The sequence below is a fragment of the Ahaetulla prasina genome, chromosome 6 (genome assembly GCF_028640845.1).
Source record: "Ahaetulla prasina isolate Xishuangbanna chromosome 6, ASM2864084v1, whole genome shotgun sequence".
Classification (NCBI taxonomy): domain Eukaryota; kingdom Metazoa; phylum Chordata; class Lepidosauria; order Squamata; family Colubridae; genus Ahaetulla; species Ahaetulla prasina.
The window spans coordinates 76111182-76130641 of NC_080544.1; the positions used below are offsets into that span (position 1 = coordinate 76111182).

The 19460-nt window shown below is 34.7% G+C and overlaps 1 protein-coding gene across 3 annotated transcripts in view; it reads right to left on the reverse strand.

Moving 5' to 3' along the window:
- The window catches only part of SERPINE2 (serpin family E member 2), an 85100-nt gene that overhangs the window by 14208 nt on the left and 51432 nt on the right, over nucleotides 1-19460 (reverse strand). For all 3 annotated transcript variants that reach the window (XM_058189064.1, XM_058189062.1, XM_058189063.1), the window contains exon 2: nucleotides 2138-2412. In XM_058189064.1, the coding sequence (XP_058045047.1) occupies nucleotides 2138-2393 (256 nt within the window). In that variant the 5' untranslated portion in view covers nucleotides 2394-2412. The remainder of the gene's footprint in view (nucleotides 1-2137; nucleotides 2413-19460) is intronic.

Genomic DNA, 19460 nt, shown 5'->3' on the forward strand with positions numbered 1-19460 from the left:
CTTCTCTTTATGTGGGATTTTGCTCCTGATCTGTTTTATTGTACTGATTGTTTTGGTTTTATTTTAATTTCATAAATGAACTAGTTATTAATAAGGGAGATATATAAAACCAATAATTATTTGGGTTAGAGAAGTCAATTAAGAGAAAGTTAAGCACACTTGGTTTTCAGAATCTAACTTGATTTTTTTATTAGAATTTTATTTATTTAGATTTTTCTTTTATCCCACCTTTATTACTTTATAAATAGCTCAAGGCAGTGAACATACATAATAATCTTTTTTTCCTTCTATTTTCCCCCACAACAATGACCCTGTGAGGTGGGTTGAGCTGAAAGGAGGTGATTGGCCAAAGTCACCCACTTGGCTTTCATGCCTACAGTGGAACAAGAACTCACAGTCTAGAATGCTCAAACAGTGGATCAGAAGGGGATCAGCAATGACGGAACATCTAAGCAAATGTTCAAACATTAAACTTTTTTTAGTAAATATAAATAATATTTAATTAATTAAATAAATAATTAGATTTATTTATTTCACGTTTATGCTGCCTATTTTCCCCTATAAATTGACTCTTATAAACCTAATAATGGTAGCTTTCTTTCCAATTAAGAATCTATGGAGGAATTTTCTGAGTTTTGATAATGCTAAAAACAAATCTAGGAAGCAGGAATTCTTTGTGATCTATTACAGTTCATCATCCATCAGTAGATGCCAATCTGTTGCTGTTCACCTGTGATTTTCTAGAGTCAAGCAGGTCAGTTGAAACAAAAACAAAGTTTCTTGTTGCATCCTAGAGTCTTTTTTTATTATGATACTAGCACTCTCTTCAGTGGATAGCCTTAAATCACGAACAAAAGCAGCTCTAATTGTTTCAATGGAATCAACCGCAAATAAATTTGTTTTTAAAAAATCTTATCCAACTTTCGCCTCCCACTATATTGATACTATACAATCTAGGATTTTTGGGGCCAAAAGCTGTGCTGGAAATAGAAATTCTAGAAGTGGCAGTCCTAAAACATCTGAAGATTTATTGTTTCAGGAAGACTGGTTTAGGAAATTTCTGGGCTGAGGATTATACATCCTGGAATATACCTAGCAAAAATCTGATACAAATGTGATAACTAAAGCTACAGTCTTTTAAGGATTGAAGCTTCTCTACCACACAATCAAATACACTGAACAGATCGGATCTGCAGGAGAGACGGAGAGAAGCCCGATTGGGCTTATTATTAGGGGATGTCTTTTTTGGGGGGAAACAGGATGTTTTCCCCAAAATAAGACATGCCCTGATAATAAGCCCAATCGGGCTTTTGAGCACTTGGCAATAAGGCCAAGTGCTTATTTCAGGATTCAAAAAAATATAAGACAGGGTCTTAGTTTTGGGGAAACACGGTATATGTTGGAGTACTTAAACCATCATCCTATTCTTCTGCTCACATATTTCATAAGTAATAAAATCCTCAAGTTTGAAAAGGGCATCCCATAGTGAACAAAAAGATCATTACATCGTTATTAGTCATTGAAGCAATCTGTGACAAGCTGGTAGTTCTCTTGTTAAGCTGCAATGCAAAACGTTAAAGGGAAAGTTTCTGGATGGCAAAAACAACAAGAATGTGGGCTGAAAAAAGCACCCAGAAGAGCAGAAAAGTAGAACTCTGTAAAGTTTGATTGACAACTGTTCCCCTCCTCTCCCCAACAGGCAGATGATGCTGTTAAAATTGCCAGAAGCACAATAATATTTTATAAATATCATGTAAATGCTCACGTGGATATGTATGCATCCTGCATCAGGAGCAAGAGGCAGGTGGCATTTTGTGCTCGGCACATTTTTGGCAATGAAATTCAATCCTGCTTACTCTGAAACCAAGGAATCAGTTCTTGTTAGATTTACTGTGCTTAGCATTCATGCCAAGCACTGGAGCCAAGAATGCCTTCTGGTATGAGAGATAATGCTTCACTGTCATCTACTTAGTATGCATTAGGACATGATAACTGCTTAATGTACTGAGCAACAGTAACCACTGTTTTCCTACAGATTTCTTTGCATGCTTATGGGACAATTATGGCACAGATGAATTTATTTCAGAAATCAATACAAAAAGCCCATATCTTGAAATAATAGATCAAAATCACTGACCATTTACACTGTATCGCATCACTGTAGTCAGCTGCTTCTTTGTCTTGCCGTCGGCTCCAAGCTGAAGCATCCCAAGCACTGATGCAATTCCATGAGGAGAAACCACAACATTATCACCAGCTCTGGTTTTGACCAGCTGATTGAAAACTTGGATTCCAATGTCCGATCCTAATTCCTCCAGTGACAAATGGTTTTGAGGAAAGCACACATAGGTTGACGTCAAGGCAGCAAAGAGGAGAGGGAAATGCCAATACATGGTTCCAATCTAGAACAACCTGAAAGAGAACAAAGAATGTATATGACATGGAATGACCCGAAGCATGTGAGTCTGGTGTGCAGATACTTCTTCTAAAACTCCTAACTACTATGGCCCGTAGTACTTTACCCAGCTTCACGATTCAAATTTTAAATCAGTACTCCTCACTCATATAAACTACACCACCACAAGAGGAAAAGCTGCCAGTTATTTGCAGCAAATTGTTAATGGAAGTAAAATAAATCCAGATTCAGTGCATGATGATTTGTGCTATTGTGTCCACGATCCCATACTGAGCAATACAGCAACTTTAATCACAATATAGTTTAAAGTATGCTAACTTTTTCTACTTGCTTCTAAGAACATCCTTTTACAGGAAAAGTATTTTTACAGTTCTGAAGTCATAATTTGCCTGTTAATTTAATCGTATCTTAATTCTATTCATTTTTTTCTTCCTAGAATAAAATCTGAGAAAATCTTATTTTACTTCTGAACTCCAAGTTTTGATACAGAATAAATCAAATGTTGAAGATTTTCACCCCTTTAGCCTGAATGCCCTGGAAACACAGTGAGTTATCTTTAGGGATGTTAGTTACATAAACATTGTACATTCTTTAATCTTCTCTTGGTTTTCTGGGCATTGTTTAAAGGATAAAATTTGATTTTGCAGTCAATAAGCAACACTGATCAAGGACGGGCATCCATTTGTGTATGTTCTCAGAGACGGTAAGAAATTGAAACAAAATGAATAATTTAGAGCAGGAAAAAACTTGAGATCTTTTGTTTAAAGGCTTTTTCACTCCCATCATGCTTTAGTAGGCATAAAGATTTCTATAAGTATTCTAATAGAGATAACACCTTGAGTATTCAAATAGGATAAGAGGATAATCTAACTGCTGTGCAAACAAAGCTCTTCTGTCTGAAATCTTAAGGCAAACACCTCATTTGCAAAACTGCCCTGAAACTTATTCCCCACAGTAATTTCTTTCATTGGCAGTCACTCTACAACACTATTTTCTCAATCTCAGCAACTTTAAGATGTGTAGGCTTCAACTCCCTGGAGTCTCTAGATGGCATGCTGAGTGGGAAAGTTTTTGAGGTTGAGAAAACATTGCTGTACAATATCATCCCAATAGTTACAAACTTCCAGAAAGTGAGTAGGTAAGGCGCTGTTTGAATCTCTATGGTAAGCTTGTTCAATAGTAAAGAGGCTACCATGGACAAGGCCTTCTACCTTTGACTAACTCCCATTAATTACGGTACATTAGGAAGGTTTCTAAGCAGGAACTCTCAGGATAATTGGATCAAATGTATAGAGTTAATTTTTGTAGGAAAATTCTTGATGTAAGTGCTGTACTGGATTTAAGGGGCTAGGTCTTTGATTAAGAATACTCAATAAAGGCAGAGATAATTTTTAACATAGTGCACAAGTCTCGCAAGGGACATAGCTGTCTTAATACTTTAAAAGCAAATGCTTTCTTTGTACTAACATGTTCCAAAAAAGCACCTTCTTTAGCTATAATATGTACTTTTTCATCCTTATATTTTAATTTTATAAGAATAAAGCAACCTAGAAATTAGAAAGCCGCCAATACATTGATCAGAAGGGACTCAAAAAGTACTCTTTTTTCAATAAATACATGTTTTTAATTCATCTAGAAAAAAAATCACAGCTTTTTAATAAGCTGGCCTAATTATTCAATTAACTAGTTCACAATACTTTTAGCAGACTAGATATAATAGACTAAGTGAAGTGTGAAGACTTCATAGTTTAGCTCTTGCTTTCCTGCTTTGTCATTTGCATTTCAGTGAACAATGCTCAACAATTTTACACAAAGCAATTCAAATATAATTATGTATTTAGATTATTACTTTAACTTAAACTTGCAATATAACTTATTATGAAATAAGTTATATTGCAAGCTTATGCCCATTAATACAATGGAACACTATACGATTGAAATGCTGCTCAGATTTTATTTACTTTTCACATTTTTGAATTACCCATCTCCCGTGGAGAGCGACATTTGTCTAAAGCAAGCTCATGCTATGCAAAACAATAACACTTTATTTCTTTTTCAGTGCATATGCTAATATTTCCTTAAAAGTTGGTAGATGGGGGGGCGTGGCCATGACCGTGGTGGGGTAAGGACCTTTCCTTCACTTCACAGGGCTTAATAATGAAGATTTATGAGGATTAATGCTGTTTGGAATGCACCGTTATGGATGAAAGTTAATAAATCATGAAGTGGAAGTGTTAATAGCCCAGCAGACTGAATTTAAAACTGGTAGGTCATTTGAAACTGCTTGAATTAAGGAGTTTTTACTGCGTGGAATGACCGAACTGGCAGACACGATGAGTTTGGAATAAACTGCTGTCTTTTGCTTTCCTTATTATAATTATCGTGTTCTGTGTTAAATGCTGAGGCTAAGGAATATCAAAGACTGAATTTGCTAATGAGAAGAATTTTAATTGAAGAGATCGATCTTTTGTGCTGGACTGACTGGCTGAAGAAGATTTTATTAGGTGGATAATTTTTTTTTATTATTATTTTTCTTTTGAGAGGAAATTAATAGCTGGTTTATATTATAGAAAACAAAAAGGACTTTGTTTTGAAGTTCAAGCTGGTTTTTTTTTCTTCTCTGCCGACGTGGAGAAAAATGGCGCTGATTAAGCTGTGAGGTAATTGTGTTTCTTTGTGGAGTGAATATGACTCATAAGTTACTGATAAGCTACTAACGAGTGCAAATAAGCCGTTTCGCTTCAATTAAAGATTGTCGTCCCTTGATCTTCATCAAGACCCTCTGTAAAATTGGTTTGACTGCTGTCCTTTGATCTTCACTAAGACTTTTGAAAATTGGAATCCCAGTTTGAGAAATTTTTGGTTTTTTGTTTTTCAAAATGACTCAACAACTTTCAGAAACGCAGCAAATTGCTGCAGCTTTAAATAAAATTGGGGAAAAATAGCAGGACTATCAGAGCGTATAGATAATTTGACATTTAAAACTGACATCTGAAGTGCAAAATTTAAAGCAAGAGATGAATGATAACTTTGCTAAACAAAAGAGGAAATGATAATGATTAAAGATGAAATGGAGCAGCTGCATGTGCATGAGGCAAAAGTAGATCGGCAAATTGGCAAAATATTTTATAAAATGAGCAGCAAGATAAGAGAATTTGTCTTTTGGAAGAAGAGATGAGGAAATATAATTTTGTTATTAGAGGAATCTCGGAAGAAAGGAGGATAAATTGAAACAGCGGGTTTTGAAATGGATTAATGATTTGGATACGCAACTTACGCTCACATTAGCAGACCTGGCAAGTGTTTTAGAATTGGATATAGAAGGCAAAATGGTTCTAACAGGAATGTGCTTGTCAGGTTCGCAAATCTTGGTGATAAGTTGGAAGTTATGGCCAAGTTAAGAGAGTTGGGAGATGCTTTGAAGTTTGAAGGAAGACTATTCAAGTCTTCCCGGATATATCAAGAGAAGAAAGGGCATGGAGATTTTTTAAAACCAATTACAAAAGTTTTGAGAGATAATGGAATTAAATACAATTGGAGGCCACCACAACAATTGAAATTTTTTATAAAGGAAGGATGCATAATCACCCCAGATATAGATGCATTATTATATTTACGGAGCTTGGACTGATTGAGATGGAGGATTTAATGGAGATAAAAGATCAAATGCTTCAGATGGGTGGAACATACGTGGAAACATCAATCTCAGAAGAAGAAAAAGGGGCTATTGGAGGCAAGACTCTAAAGGGTTAAAGAGGAAAGAAATATCACCTGTGTTGGTTGAACAGAAGAAGAGTCGTGAGGATACAGTAGGAGAAGAAGCAGATAAGAGTCTTGGAAAATATGAAGCTGAATGCGGTCATCGCTATCTTTTTTTGAGTGATGAATTCAAATAGACAGCCCGAAAGAAGTGCCCGGCATTGGCACGTCCCTCTCCCCATTCTCTTTATAGAGGCGAAACCGATGAGGATGTGGGGAAGAAGATTGTTTGTATTTTATTGTTTGTTTGTTTTGTTTTTTTCTGTTTGCTTATTGTTGTTTATATGGTAGTTTAATGTCGGGTGGTGGGGGCACAGAAAGGAAGATGCGGGATAGGATTAAAAATTTATATTTTAAATGGGAGTTATAAAAATAATGTCATGGAATGTGAAGGGTACAGGAATCAGATTAAAAGAAGAAGATTGGAGCTTAAGATTAAAAGGATTTACCAGACATTTTATTTTTACAAGAAACCCATCAGAAATCTGAAGATTCAAATAGAATGTATATAAAAGGTATGCAAATATATGAAAAGCATTTGGAACTTCAAAAGCTAGAGGAGTTGCAACACTGATATCAGATAGGGTGTACTTTGAAAACATAAGGTAATTTTGGATGAAGATGGAAGATATGTAATAATTGTTGGAAATCTTAATGAGGAAAAAGTGACACTTGTTAATTTATATTTACCGAATGAAAACAAAGAGAATTTCTTGAAAAATAACAAAATTTTGGAGAATGAAAGTGTAGGAAAGTAATTGTGGCTGGGGATTTTAATTTAATCAGAGATAAAATAGACAGTACTAATCCCACCCGCTGTGGAGGAGCAAATAAAATGGGGATTTTAAATATGTGGATGCTTGAAATGGCGTGGTTGATGTGTGGAGAGAGGTTAAAGGAATTGAGAGAGTATACACTTTTTCTCTAAGATATATAATACATATTCTAGAATTGATTATATTTTTCTTTCTAAAGATTTGTTGAATAATGTGGATAAGGTAGATGTGGGAATTTTAAAGATTCTGATCATGCAGAAGTTATGGTGGACTTAGATTTTAATTTTGAGAAAAAAGAAGCTATTGGAGATATGACGAAATTGTATAAAATGAAAAGGATAAAAATGGATACTTAAAAATTGGAGGAAAGTTGGAGATTAAATGATAACGGGAGGTTAAATTTGAAATTGTTTGGGATGCGATGAAAGCGGTGTTTAGAGGAGAGTATTAAATTATCAAGTAGGAAATATAAAAATTATAAAATTAAAATGGAAAGAGATAAAAATCAGATTAAAGAATTGGAAAATCAATTTTGCTTACTAAAGAAAAAAAATTCTTCAGGAGCTTAATATGTTAAGAAATAAAATGATAGAAGAAGATACAGAGTTAGTAAAAGAAATTTGAGATTTTAAATAGGAATTTTTGAATTTAGTAATAGAAATTCTAAATTATTGGCAAAGATGGCGAAAGATAAAAGAGAGAAGAGAAATTGGAGTTTTGATAGATGATAGAGGTATAAGATGTTATAAAAATTAGAGAAATGTGAAGTGGTTAGAAATTTTTCAGAATCTATATTCAAAGAAACCAATTAATCGGGGAAAATTGCAAAGCTATTTAGAAAAGTATGTGGTGAAAATTGATCAAACATATAAGGAATTGATGGAAGAAGATATAACACAAGATGAGATTAATGGAATAATACAAAAATTAAAATTAGGGAAAGCTCCAGGTGAGGATGGATTACCTGTTGAGTTTTATAAAGAATTTAAAGAATTAATAATACCAAGACTGCAAAAATTATTCAATGGAATATTACATGGTGGGAAGTACCTTCGTCATGGAATAGAACGGTGATATCCCTAATTCCTAAACCAGATAAAGATTTAGAAAGGATTGAGTCCTATCGGCCCATTTCTTTAATTAATCAGGATGCAAAGATATTTACTGCTATTATAAGTAATAGATTAAATAGATTTATAGATAGATATATAAGTTATAATCAAGTAGGTTTTGTGAAGGGTAGATACATGAGTGATATTGTTAGAAGAGTATTAAATATTATAGATGTAGCTGAATATAATGGTGATAAAATTGGTATAGTATCATTGGATATTTTTAAAGCTTTTGATTCTGTACAATGGGAAACTATTAAAGTAATTGTGGAGGCTTTAGGCTTTGGTAATAAGTTTATACATGTTATTTCAAAATTGTACCAAAAGAGCAGTGCAAGAGTGAAGGTGAATGGAATATTAACTGAAGAGATAAAATTAGAAGCTGGCACGAGACAAGGATGTCCCTGTCCCCAACATTATTTTTATTGGCTATGGAAATATTGACAAAATGATAGAAAAGATGAAGAATTAGAAGGATATAAGGGTATAAGATAAATTTGTATGCGGATGATACTTTAATTATTTTGAAAAATGTAGAGAAAGATCTGAAAAAGATATATAAGCATTTGATAGAATTTGAGGAAATGACAGGATTGAAAGTAAATTGTTCAAAGTCAGAATTATTGATGGATAGTAATGGTAATGAGTCTGAGAATATGCAAGAGCAATTTGGGATAAGGATTAAAAACACATTGAAATATTTGGGTATAGTGCTTTCACTTAAGGTTAAAGAATTGAAAAAACTTAATTATGATGTGGTGATTAACGAAATTGAGAAGAAGATAGATAAATATAAAATTTTAAAGTTGTCTTGGTTTGGTAGAATTGCAATGTGTAAGATGATGCTGCTGCCCAAGTTCAACTTTTTATTCGAGATGCTACCACTAAATCTGACAGAGAAAGATATTGAAGGATATCAGAAAAAACTGGATAAATTTTGCAATGGTAGCAAAAGACCCAGATTAGTGAAGAAAATGTGGTATCAAAATCAAAAGGAAGGCGGATTAGGAATCCCCAAATTATTTAATTATTACTGTGCGTATGGTATCCGGATAGTGGTAAAAATATTAAAAGGTGAAGATAACTATTGGAGAGACTTAGAGTTAAAGGATATAGAGAAATTTGGATCAAGGTGGTTTTTAGATAAAGCAAATTTAAAATGTGTAAGTAGAAGTTATTGGTTAAAGGGATTAAGTAAAATGTGGAATAAATTTGTTAAAATTTTAATTCCGGATATAATCTTTTTGGGGGAGACAATTGGAATTTGGCCAATTAAAAATAATATAATACGCAATGAAGTGATTAAAGAGGAAAATATAGAAATTATTAGAGATTGGATAAAAGTTATGGAAAATGAAAGGAGGAATAAAGAAATTATTGAAAAATTAGGGTTAAGTTGGTTTGAAAAATACAGATAGAAAATGGACAAAAAACTAAGGAAAATTATTCGATAAATAGATGTGAAACTGAATTTGAATATTTAGTATCTCGGATTATGAAAGATGAAATTGGGCTAAAGGGACTCGTTAGTAGGGTTTATAAGATTATAAATTCTGATGAAAAATTACAAAGAGTGATGAGGACAAATTGGGAAAAAGATCTTAATATTGAAATACCAGAGTCAGATTGGAATGTGAATTGGAAGAGTAGAATTATGAGAACTTTATCTATAAGGATTAAAGAGCACAATTATAAAGTTGTTTGGAAATGGTATTTGACTCCAGTAAGATTGTCACAAATGGATAAAAAATTAGTAAAAATGTTGGAGATGTGAGATGGAATTGGGGACTTATGAACATATGTGGTATAATTGTGATAAGGTTAAAAGTTTTGGCAACAATTGGAGAAAATGATATTTGAAATGATGGGGAAAGTAATAACATTGAGAGTGGAAACTATATTATTGTTGGTAATTAAGGAAATAGAATTAACAAAATATGAAAAAGAATTGATTAGAATTATGATTATAATAGGTAGAATTATAATAGCTAGATATTGGAAACTAGATGTGATTTTTAGAATAGAAGAGTGGAATTCTGAAATGTGGAAATTAGCTTTAAATGATAAAATGACATGTGATATTAAAATTAGAAGTGGTGTGTATAAAGAAGATATTTTTTGGAAGACTTGGAAACCATTTGTGGACTTTGCGCTTGGAACATTGGACGCTTCAGTACCTGTACCTCGAGAACGTGGATTTTGGCAATCATGAGGATATATCCGAAGACCCAAATCTTCCTTTTATGTATAGCACAAGGGTGTAATAATGTATTTTCTTTTTGTTTGTTTGTTGCAAAAAAAGTAATTAAAAAAAAAAAAAGTTGGTAGATGGGCATTTCTAAAGCAATATCCAGTTCTCCAAAGTTAAAAAAAGAAAACTCAAGCATGCAGAACATGGCTTCTAGAACTGTTTCCAACCTTATTATCAGTTATGCTTATCATCAATCAGAAAGCATCTATCAGTTCTATCATTAGAAGTTTTCATTCAAAGTAATAAAGTAACAGAGAAGTTTGAACATGCAATTCTATCTCAGGAGACTAATCATGATGTGCATACATGCCATTGCCTGCATATTTGCATGTGAAGGTAGTATATGCATGCTAGTGGGTATATGCATATGTTCCTTCTCTGCCTTCCCATTGCCTCTATGTGTGTTTGTACATTAAGTGTACCTTGGGAATCATGGGAAGGGTGGGTGCATACTTCATCCTGGATCATATGATTGAAAAAGGGAGTTTACAATGGAGATAAGGGCAGCATATGTGGGCAGTTAGACAGCATTCCAATGCCTTTTGGATAATTTCTTCCCAAAATTCAGTTGGTTGGGAAAAAATAAAAAAAACAGGGCAAGCACACAAAGCATGTCTTCTCGAATGCTTTTCAATCTCTCTATCTGCAATGGCCACAAAAGTATCTGTAGTTTCTTCTGTGAGGGGAAAATGTGTTGCACCTGTAGCAGTGTTTCTCTTTTTCCTTTGTGTTGCATCTCAGCGCGTTTACATAATAGTGAGCATTGGGAAGCAGAGGGCAGGCTGCATATGGTCTGCTCTGAGTCACATGTCTTGCAGGTGGGAGGGCTTAGAAAGGAGCAGCTGCAAACATTTTAAGCAGCTGCCCAAACGTCTCTCATATAAGGATGGATATGGATAAGGGAAGCAGGGTTTTTCTCCATAGCCCCCACAATGATCTAGTCCATTTTCAAACTCTTTCTCCTGCCTTATCAAATTTGCCCCATTATGTTCTTTCATAGAGTTCACCTACTGAGAGATAAAACTACTAAGTTTTAATAAAATTTCAGTCCACATTCTGTTGGGCTGGAAAAAATAAAATTGGTCCATAGCTTATTGAGGAAAGATTTCAACATTTACAGTAAACTTTCGTAGACGTCCATGGATCAGCATTTCTTTTAAAAAAAGGCTACTGTTAATAAGGCAGCAATTTCTAAATGCCTTTTACAAACAGTTATGTAACAGCCATAAAAATATTCTAGGACCTGTTTTTCTTATTCTAAAATTCCTAATTACTTTTATTTTTAAATGTGTATGCTGCGTAAAAGAACCAGATTATGCTGAGACAGTTTATAATAGGTTAAATACACACAAAATAATGAAACAATTCAAATGTACAATGAAACACCTTTACTCAGCCTGGGATTATGGGAAATATAATCCGACACTGAAGCAGCAGTCTATAAATGCTTTCCAGGACTAAATGGCAATGCAACAATTTGTTTCACATAAAAACATAATACAGCGGTTCTCAACCTGTGGGTCGCAACCCCGTTGGGGGTCGAATGACTATTTGCCAGGGGTCGCCTAAGACCATCGGAAATATGGGAAGTATACTTGCGAGTTGAAGAATCGCGCTCCAATGGTTAACTTCACAAGCCAGCTGCAGGCTCTTCAAATTGCTAGCCAAATTTGGCTTCAGGCACAATGAATTAAAAAAGAGAGAAATCTTTACTCTGATGTCTCCCTCTCAAGCCAGCTGCAATCACTCCCAATCGCTAGCCTAATCTGGCTTCAGGCGCAATAAACTTAATAGGGGAGGAGTCTCCGCTTTAATGCCTCCATCCTCAAGGCAATCGCAAGCAGTTCAGATTGCTAGTCAATACGGTTTCAGGCGTGATAAATTAAAAAAAAACAGTTTGCCGCTTTTTTCCCCCTTCTGCGGTTGGGGTCGCCACATCGTGGGGAATTGTATTAAAGGGGTCGCAGCACTATAAAGGTTGACAACCACTGACCTAATAGGATGGAGTCAAGAATATTTACTCTTAAAATGTATTTTTTAGAAAAGTTGCCTACATCTTATAATAAAACATGGCTTTCATTAAAATTCTATCTATTCCTTCCTCAGGGTCGATTAATAGGCAGAGCTAACAGTACTTATGCATGGCTGAGTTAATGATCCTACATGAAGGAGAAGTAAATTTGTGAAACATTGCATAATATTTTAAAGTAATACAGACCTGTACGAAAGGATGAACTCTACTTGAACCAGAACGTAATCCATTAGCAATTAACAACAAGATGACAGAGCCGTTTTCAAATTAATTGTGGTCCAACAAATCTCATCCCCAGAAGACACAAACAATTCTAATGGTTAAAATAACAATAATTTATATCTAGGTTATGAAAAATAAGAAAGAATGCCCAATCAAGTACGTATGTATAGTGAAAGGACTTCCAAGGAGAGCAATGGCGAACTGAACACAACTTTGCCTTTCATGGAGCCAACAACTGGTGAAATTAAGCCAGTGAAGCCAGTGATTGGATCAGCTTTTCGGTAGCGGCGCCGGATTAAGGAGATGATATAGATCACCCATAAATTTGCTCCATACATAACCTCTTGCAAGGAGATAGTAAAATAACAATTTCAAGCAGGTTCAAGTATTTATGTATTCAGTCAAGGATCTGCAAATTGCCAGCAAGTTTAAGAGCTCCGATTGTTGGGAGTGGGGGAATCATTGTGCCTAACCTACAGTTCAGCACCTTTCAAAAAGTCAATGGATTCACCTACTTTTTTTCTTAACTATTGTAGAAAGCTGCTTATTAATTGAAGTTAAGAACCTTCCAAAGAGCAGGTTTCATTATGTTGCTTGGAAAATCTCTTTTTACACCCCCCCCCATCCTGATGAAAGAAGCACCATGTAACTTTAAATATTAAAAAGAAAAGCTTTAGTTTTTGAGAAACAACAAAGGGGAAATTAAAACGTTGATTTTGAAAAGTCAAGAGGCTAGATGAACTTGAAAAAGTATTTCTTCTGGGCTGTTTAAAAATTTACATAATAATTTATGAAGTTTCTAAATTTAATTGACAGAAACTCTCCCATGGGAAAGTCTTGTTGATTGGAAAAATAAACAGATGATAAGAGCTGTCCTGGAGGGAGGAACAATTATACTTAAATTATAATTAAAGGCGAAGAGACAAATTAATACAATGGAACACTATATTATTGACTATAGGAGAAGAACAATGTACACAGAAATTACTTACAAGATTGTCTAATACTGTAATAGAGGACATGGAAGAGTAACAGATTTTGTTGGATAAAACAGAGGCTGAGATTGATTTGAATGTAGATTCAAATTGGAGTTTAAATTACAAAAATAACATGAAAAAGATACTGTGGATCTGAAGATAGACTTTAGAATGCCAAGTATAAGAGTGCTATGGAAAAAGATGCCAAAAAATGGATTTACAGATAAAACCAGATGGTACCTTAATAATTATACAAAAAATAAATCAGAGAGTGACTTGCAAAGCTTTCTTATCTTGGATTTACAAAAGGAATATGTGAAATCAAGGAAACCGTTTTTGAGAGGAAACTATTCAGCTCTTCCTGAAAGGATATTTTTTTGAGGGGATCAAAGTTTTTTAAAAGTAAAAGTGGTCTTCAAAGTGAGCTTAATCAAGGTTAAAATATGTATTTTATGCTTTCTGGTAGCTGTTAGCAGGATTTCCTTTTGATCAGGACTTAGTGATGAGGCTTTAAGGATTTGTTTGTAAGTGGGGAGAGATTTCTCTTGCTTTATTTATTTATTTATAATCCAATTTATTAAAGCAATAAATTGGATTATAAAATTCATTTTTTAAAAATTAAGGTTAAAATACAGATTACTATTTCTCACAGCTATTAAGAGACATTTGATAATTAGGAGTGAATGATGAAGTATGATAAAGCATGAGATATAGGAAGAAGAGTATTTTTTAAAATTGAAATTCAGGTCACCCTCAACCTATGACAACAATGGAGCCTGGCCATTACAAGTAGTGACAACCATTAAGTGAGATACCCTTCTTCATAATCCTCACTCCCTGCCCTCCCTGATTACCATTGTTACAGGAAACCAGGGGGTCATTAAGTGAATACGGGGTACCTCATGGATGAAGGAAGCAGAGGACCACCACCCAAAAAGGTCCATAAAGGAGGCAGACAAGGAGCAGAAAGTTTTGCAAACTCTAAAACAAGACAGCAAAGGTAAGAGGTCAGATAGATTTGGGCATAGCACCATGTTCCAGTGCCAGAGATATTCCAATGCCAGAGTTCCAACACCATCCTTGGCCATTGAAACCCAGTTTATGGACTGGACCTCTGCCCCAATCCACTAGCCATTGGGAGACTGTATACCTCTCTTGGCTCTTGCTAACTTTGGTGACGCCAGCCTACACTATGCAAAGTCAGCAAGTTCAAGACAAGTTTCCCAAAATCTTTCCCTTACTTAACCCCCTCCATCCTTCAAAAACCCACATTTCTTCTATAAAGAAAAAAAAATAGCTGGCAGGGAAAGAGAGAGGTATATCTTCAAATACTTTTCATGTATAACCTGCACCTTCTTTTCTTAAATCATTCTATTTTTCACTACTTTATTTTTTTCCCGCAACATTTTCCCCCAGAATTCTGTCCCATATTCAAACATCTTACCACTTTTGCATTCTTCATTAATTTTTAAAAACCATTCATAATAAATAATCAAATAAACTATGCTTAATTTTTGTTTCCTTTTCCAGATATACACATGAGTACGATTAAACTTAAATCATATATGCAAAACTGATATTTTTCTAAGTAACTGCTTACCAAAGTTACCACTCACATTAATTCTTGGATTTTCAAATGACAGAATCATTTTTAGCACTCTCTCATCTTGTTTCCCCTCATTCTTTAGGTCACCCAACAGAATATTCTTTTTCTCTGCAGATTGCATACATTAAGAATTTGCCTACATTTTTTTAAAAAAAATCATCCCTAAATTATTACCATCATTCATGACAGGAAATTGCATGTGACATCAGGCCATCCTTTCTGACATAGACTTTTGACATACTTTCTCACATATAGCAGTAAAGCCACATTTTCAAGTATTATAGCTTCTTGTTGAAAGTCAGCAAGATGCTTAATAAGCAAAGACTCCATAGTAAGATCAAATATTAAAAATTGAGTATATAATGTGGGAATTTCTTGAGAAGAACTCTTAGCAGATCTGTAAGATAACTTCAGTGGTGTGCACAACTGCATGAAAAGTCAACAGCTCAATTCAATGCAACTCACCAGATTCACCAATATTCTAGCTTCCCAGGCAGAGACAGAGGGAGGGAGGGGAAGGGAGGGAGGGAGAGAGAGAGAGAGAGAGAGAGAGAGAGAGAGAGGAAAAAAGAAAGAAAGAAAGAAAGAAAGAAAGAAGGAAGGAAGGAAGGAAGGAAGGAAGGAAGGAAGGAAGGAAGGAAGGAAGGAAGGAAGGAAGGAAGGAAGGAAGGAAGGAAGGAAGGAAGGAAGGAAGGAGGAAGGAAGGAAGAAAAAGAAACAAAACCTGTATGCCGAGGTGTTGCTTTCTACTTTTATGTGTAATTCTTTTTTATAGATTATTTAAGAGAAATTTTGCATTCATCTTTTCTTTTTAATATGCTTTATTTTGTGTAACTTTAAAGTTTAGACTTTTTATTAATTTAAACATTAATTTAAATTTAGAAGTCATACAAGATTATTGCTATCAAAATTATTCCTTGATAAATGTTTTTATCTGTAGCATTTTGTAAGCCCTACTGAGCAGAGTAGATAAAGAAACACTGCAAATTTCATGGAAGACTAGAGCCTCCTTTTATTTGGATTGGCTGTAGGAATATTATCTTGGAAGTCTGACTGTGCTCATCTTCCTCTCTTTTTTAGAGTCATCTGAAACCTTTACATGCACTTTCTACAGACTTACTTTATGTTTTTCTTCTGGTTTTTTTTTTGGGGGGGGGTGTAACAATCTCCCCTCTCTCCCTGGAAATTATCAGCTTTTCTTTCTACTCATTGTAATTGGCCTTGAAATAGACAAAAGTCAGAACAGATCAGAAGAGCTAAAATTTCTTCTTTTATTCAATTTATAAACAGCAGAGGGTGCACTTACTTGCAGATGAAGACACCTATTAAATATTAGAATTTTTTAAAACAAAAATTATTGTTTCTCCATTTACTAGAACAAATTCCACTATTCTGGTTTATTAGTGATAAGTTACTTTATCCAACATATTGTAAAGTGCTCATTTACTGCTTACAAAAAGAAAAAATCCATTCAGACCAGTCTACTATTGTCCAGAAGGGTCAATAAAAGGCTATCATCATCCCGAGCCAGCATAATCTTGGACAACTTGGGCCAGTATTTTTAAGATATGGAGCAGAACATCAGGATGGGGTTAACTTGTAGTCACAGGTAATACAGATGTCTCAACATGTTTTTTAAGGAAGGGATAAAAAAGTTGCCAACCTAAATTGTACTTTATCATATGCAGCATCGCTGCTGTAGCACAAATTATATCCCTTTTACATATTCAGAAATATTAATCACTTAAGTCTTCATTTTCTCAAACAGGGTCCACTATCATCATGCTGTTTAATTGTTGCAGGATCTGGATTGGTCAATGGAACCAGAGGTTTAGTCTTCCAAACTTTTGGACTCGTGCTGGAGCCTATCCTCAGGGAACTTCTCTCTGGCCGAGTGTGTACTTTGGGCTATTCTGTATGAAAGCTCGGAAGACTAAACCTTTCGTCCTGGTAACTGACCCAAATTGGATCCTGCAACATTATCCTGGAACACATATATTCGTCTATTTAATTGTGTACTATCCTATGAAACACACTGTTTTTTATGGCAGGGATGTGTTAATGATAATTTAGCATTAACTAGTAAGAATACCATACTTATTTAATTAATATGCTGTAGTCATCTATTTACTACTTATGAGAATTCATTGATTATCACTAAGATAATATCTACAGAACTTTGTGTTTGGCACATCAAGTCTATAGGTTTATATTTTATAAGACACAGTTATATACACTGTAATATACTTAATTAGAATTGATAAGTACAGAGTTAAATCCAGAACTTAGAATGATACTGTAAATAATATTTTATATTTTATAAAGGCTACATTTTTAGTTCTCTTCTAATGTACTTATTCGTTTAATATTACTTCCAAATATTAATATTCGTTTAATATTACTTCCAAAACATTCACCCTAACATTCTGTTAGGCTACCAAAGTTAATACATTACTGTCCACAAGGGCCTCTGGTGGCTCAACAGACTAATGCAGTCTGTTATTAACAGCAGCTGCTTGCAATTACTGCAGGTTCAAGTCCCACCAGGCCCAAGGTTGACTCAGCCTTCCATCCTTTATAAGGTAGGTAAAATGAAGACCCAGATTGTTGGGGGCAATAAGTTGACTTTGTATATAATATACAAATGGATGAAGACTATTGCTTGACATAGTGTATGCCGCCCTGAGTCTTCGGAGAAGGGCGGGATATAAATACAAATTTAAAAAAAATACAAGGGGTATGACAAAATTGCACCTATAAAGTTCAACAAATTTGCTTAAACCTTTATTTTGGGGCCAAAATATACACACCCAAAGTTTTGAACAAATTGTAAATAAATTTTGTTTTAGTTCATGCCTATCATTTGTTCATATTATCTTGAATTATTCAGATGGACTCTAAACCTCTTTTGGGGGGAAATGTTCTGTTTCCAGAGCATGTATTTTGTCACTGACCTAATTCTTAATTCCGAGCAGTTTCTGAAAGGATATTGTCAGCAACTACTCATTAGAGAGCCAAATGCTTTGGCAAGCTTTAACTAGGATAGACATTCCACTTCCAGAATGGAGTGAACAAAAGGTTCATCCCATTTCCGATTGTTTAAATACCCCCTGATAGAAAAGTCACTCAATTAGTACAGGTGAGAAATCTAAAGGCACAAGTAGAAAAAAAAGTGACTCATTTGGCACATCTGATCAAGAAAAGTGCATTCAACCCACATTGACATGTGTCAACATTTGCTGTGCCTTCAAGATGTTGTTTTCAAGTATTACATTTAGGTAAGCTTAAGTTCCTAACTACAATGTAATTAGCTTGTGCTTTTCTGTTTGAGAAGCACACACAAATTATTGGCATGTTCTTTTAGAAAATAAATACAAATATTTCAAACTTCAGGTAATTGTATTCAAGCATTGTTTTCTATTCTCTCAAGTTAAGATAACTTTCCCAACATCTACTTAGATTCAGTTGTTGGAAGAAACATCCATCTGGGTTCAGTTCCAAGTGGGGACAAAGACACTGGAAACATGGAGACTGCTTGGAAAGATGGTTTAATGGTGGCCAGGATCACATGGCTTGAGATCCTGAACAGAAAAGGGGCTGAGATCCTGTGTGCTCCCTGGCTTTATGCTTTTTCTGAGCTTTGAACTTTCTGGGGCACAGGAAGAGTATCCTGATTGGTTGTCAAACTCCCAGGTGGTCTAAGGGTCTTAGCTAACATTGTAGATTGTCCCTCAAGTTTGCCTGAGCCTTGCCATGTGGTGAGTTTCTGTTGCTAGATGGGTTCTATTATGTTGCAGATGATGATGGCCCATTGACAAAGGTGGGGAGAATGAGTTTCTACCTCTGACCCATTGACAAAGGTGGGGGGAAATGAGTGAGCTTGGTTGAGGCTTTAATGGCCCATTGACAAAGGTGGGGGGTGGCAGGAAGTTGCAGGGAGCTGCTTTGTCTTTAAAACATGTTTCTCCATTTCTCATCCAGGGAAATATATTCTGCCTTTTTAAATATTTTCTAAAATATTTCATTCTTCTAGGAGGGGGGTAGGTGCTAAATTCCTACACAGTAGTACAATGCTTATTATCAAACTCAAACACTACAACTGATAAAACTTTTTGCAAATAAACAATTTTCCAATTACTTAGCATTGTATGCAAATAGTCATTTTTAACATGTCTTTTTAAGATGTTTTAAAATTATACAAAGATGCCTATATAAACTTCATACAGATTAGACTATATCAGTGATGGCTAACCTTTTCTGGACTGAGTGGCCAAAGCGCATGTGCCTGAACCCCCAAAATGCAATGTGC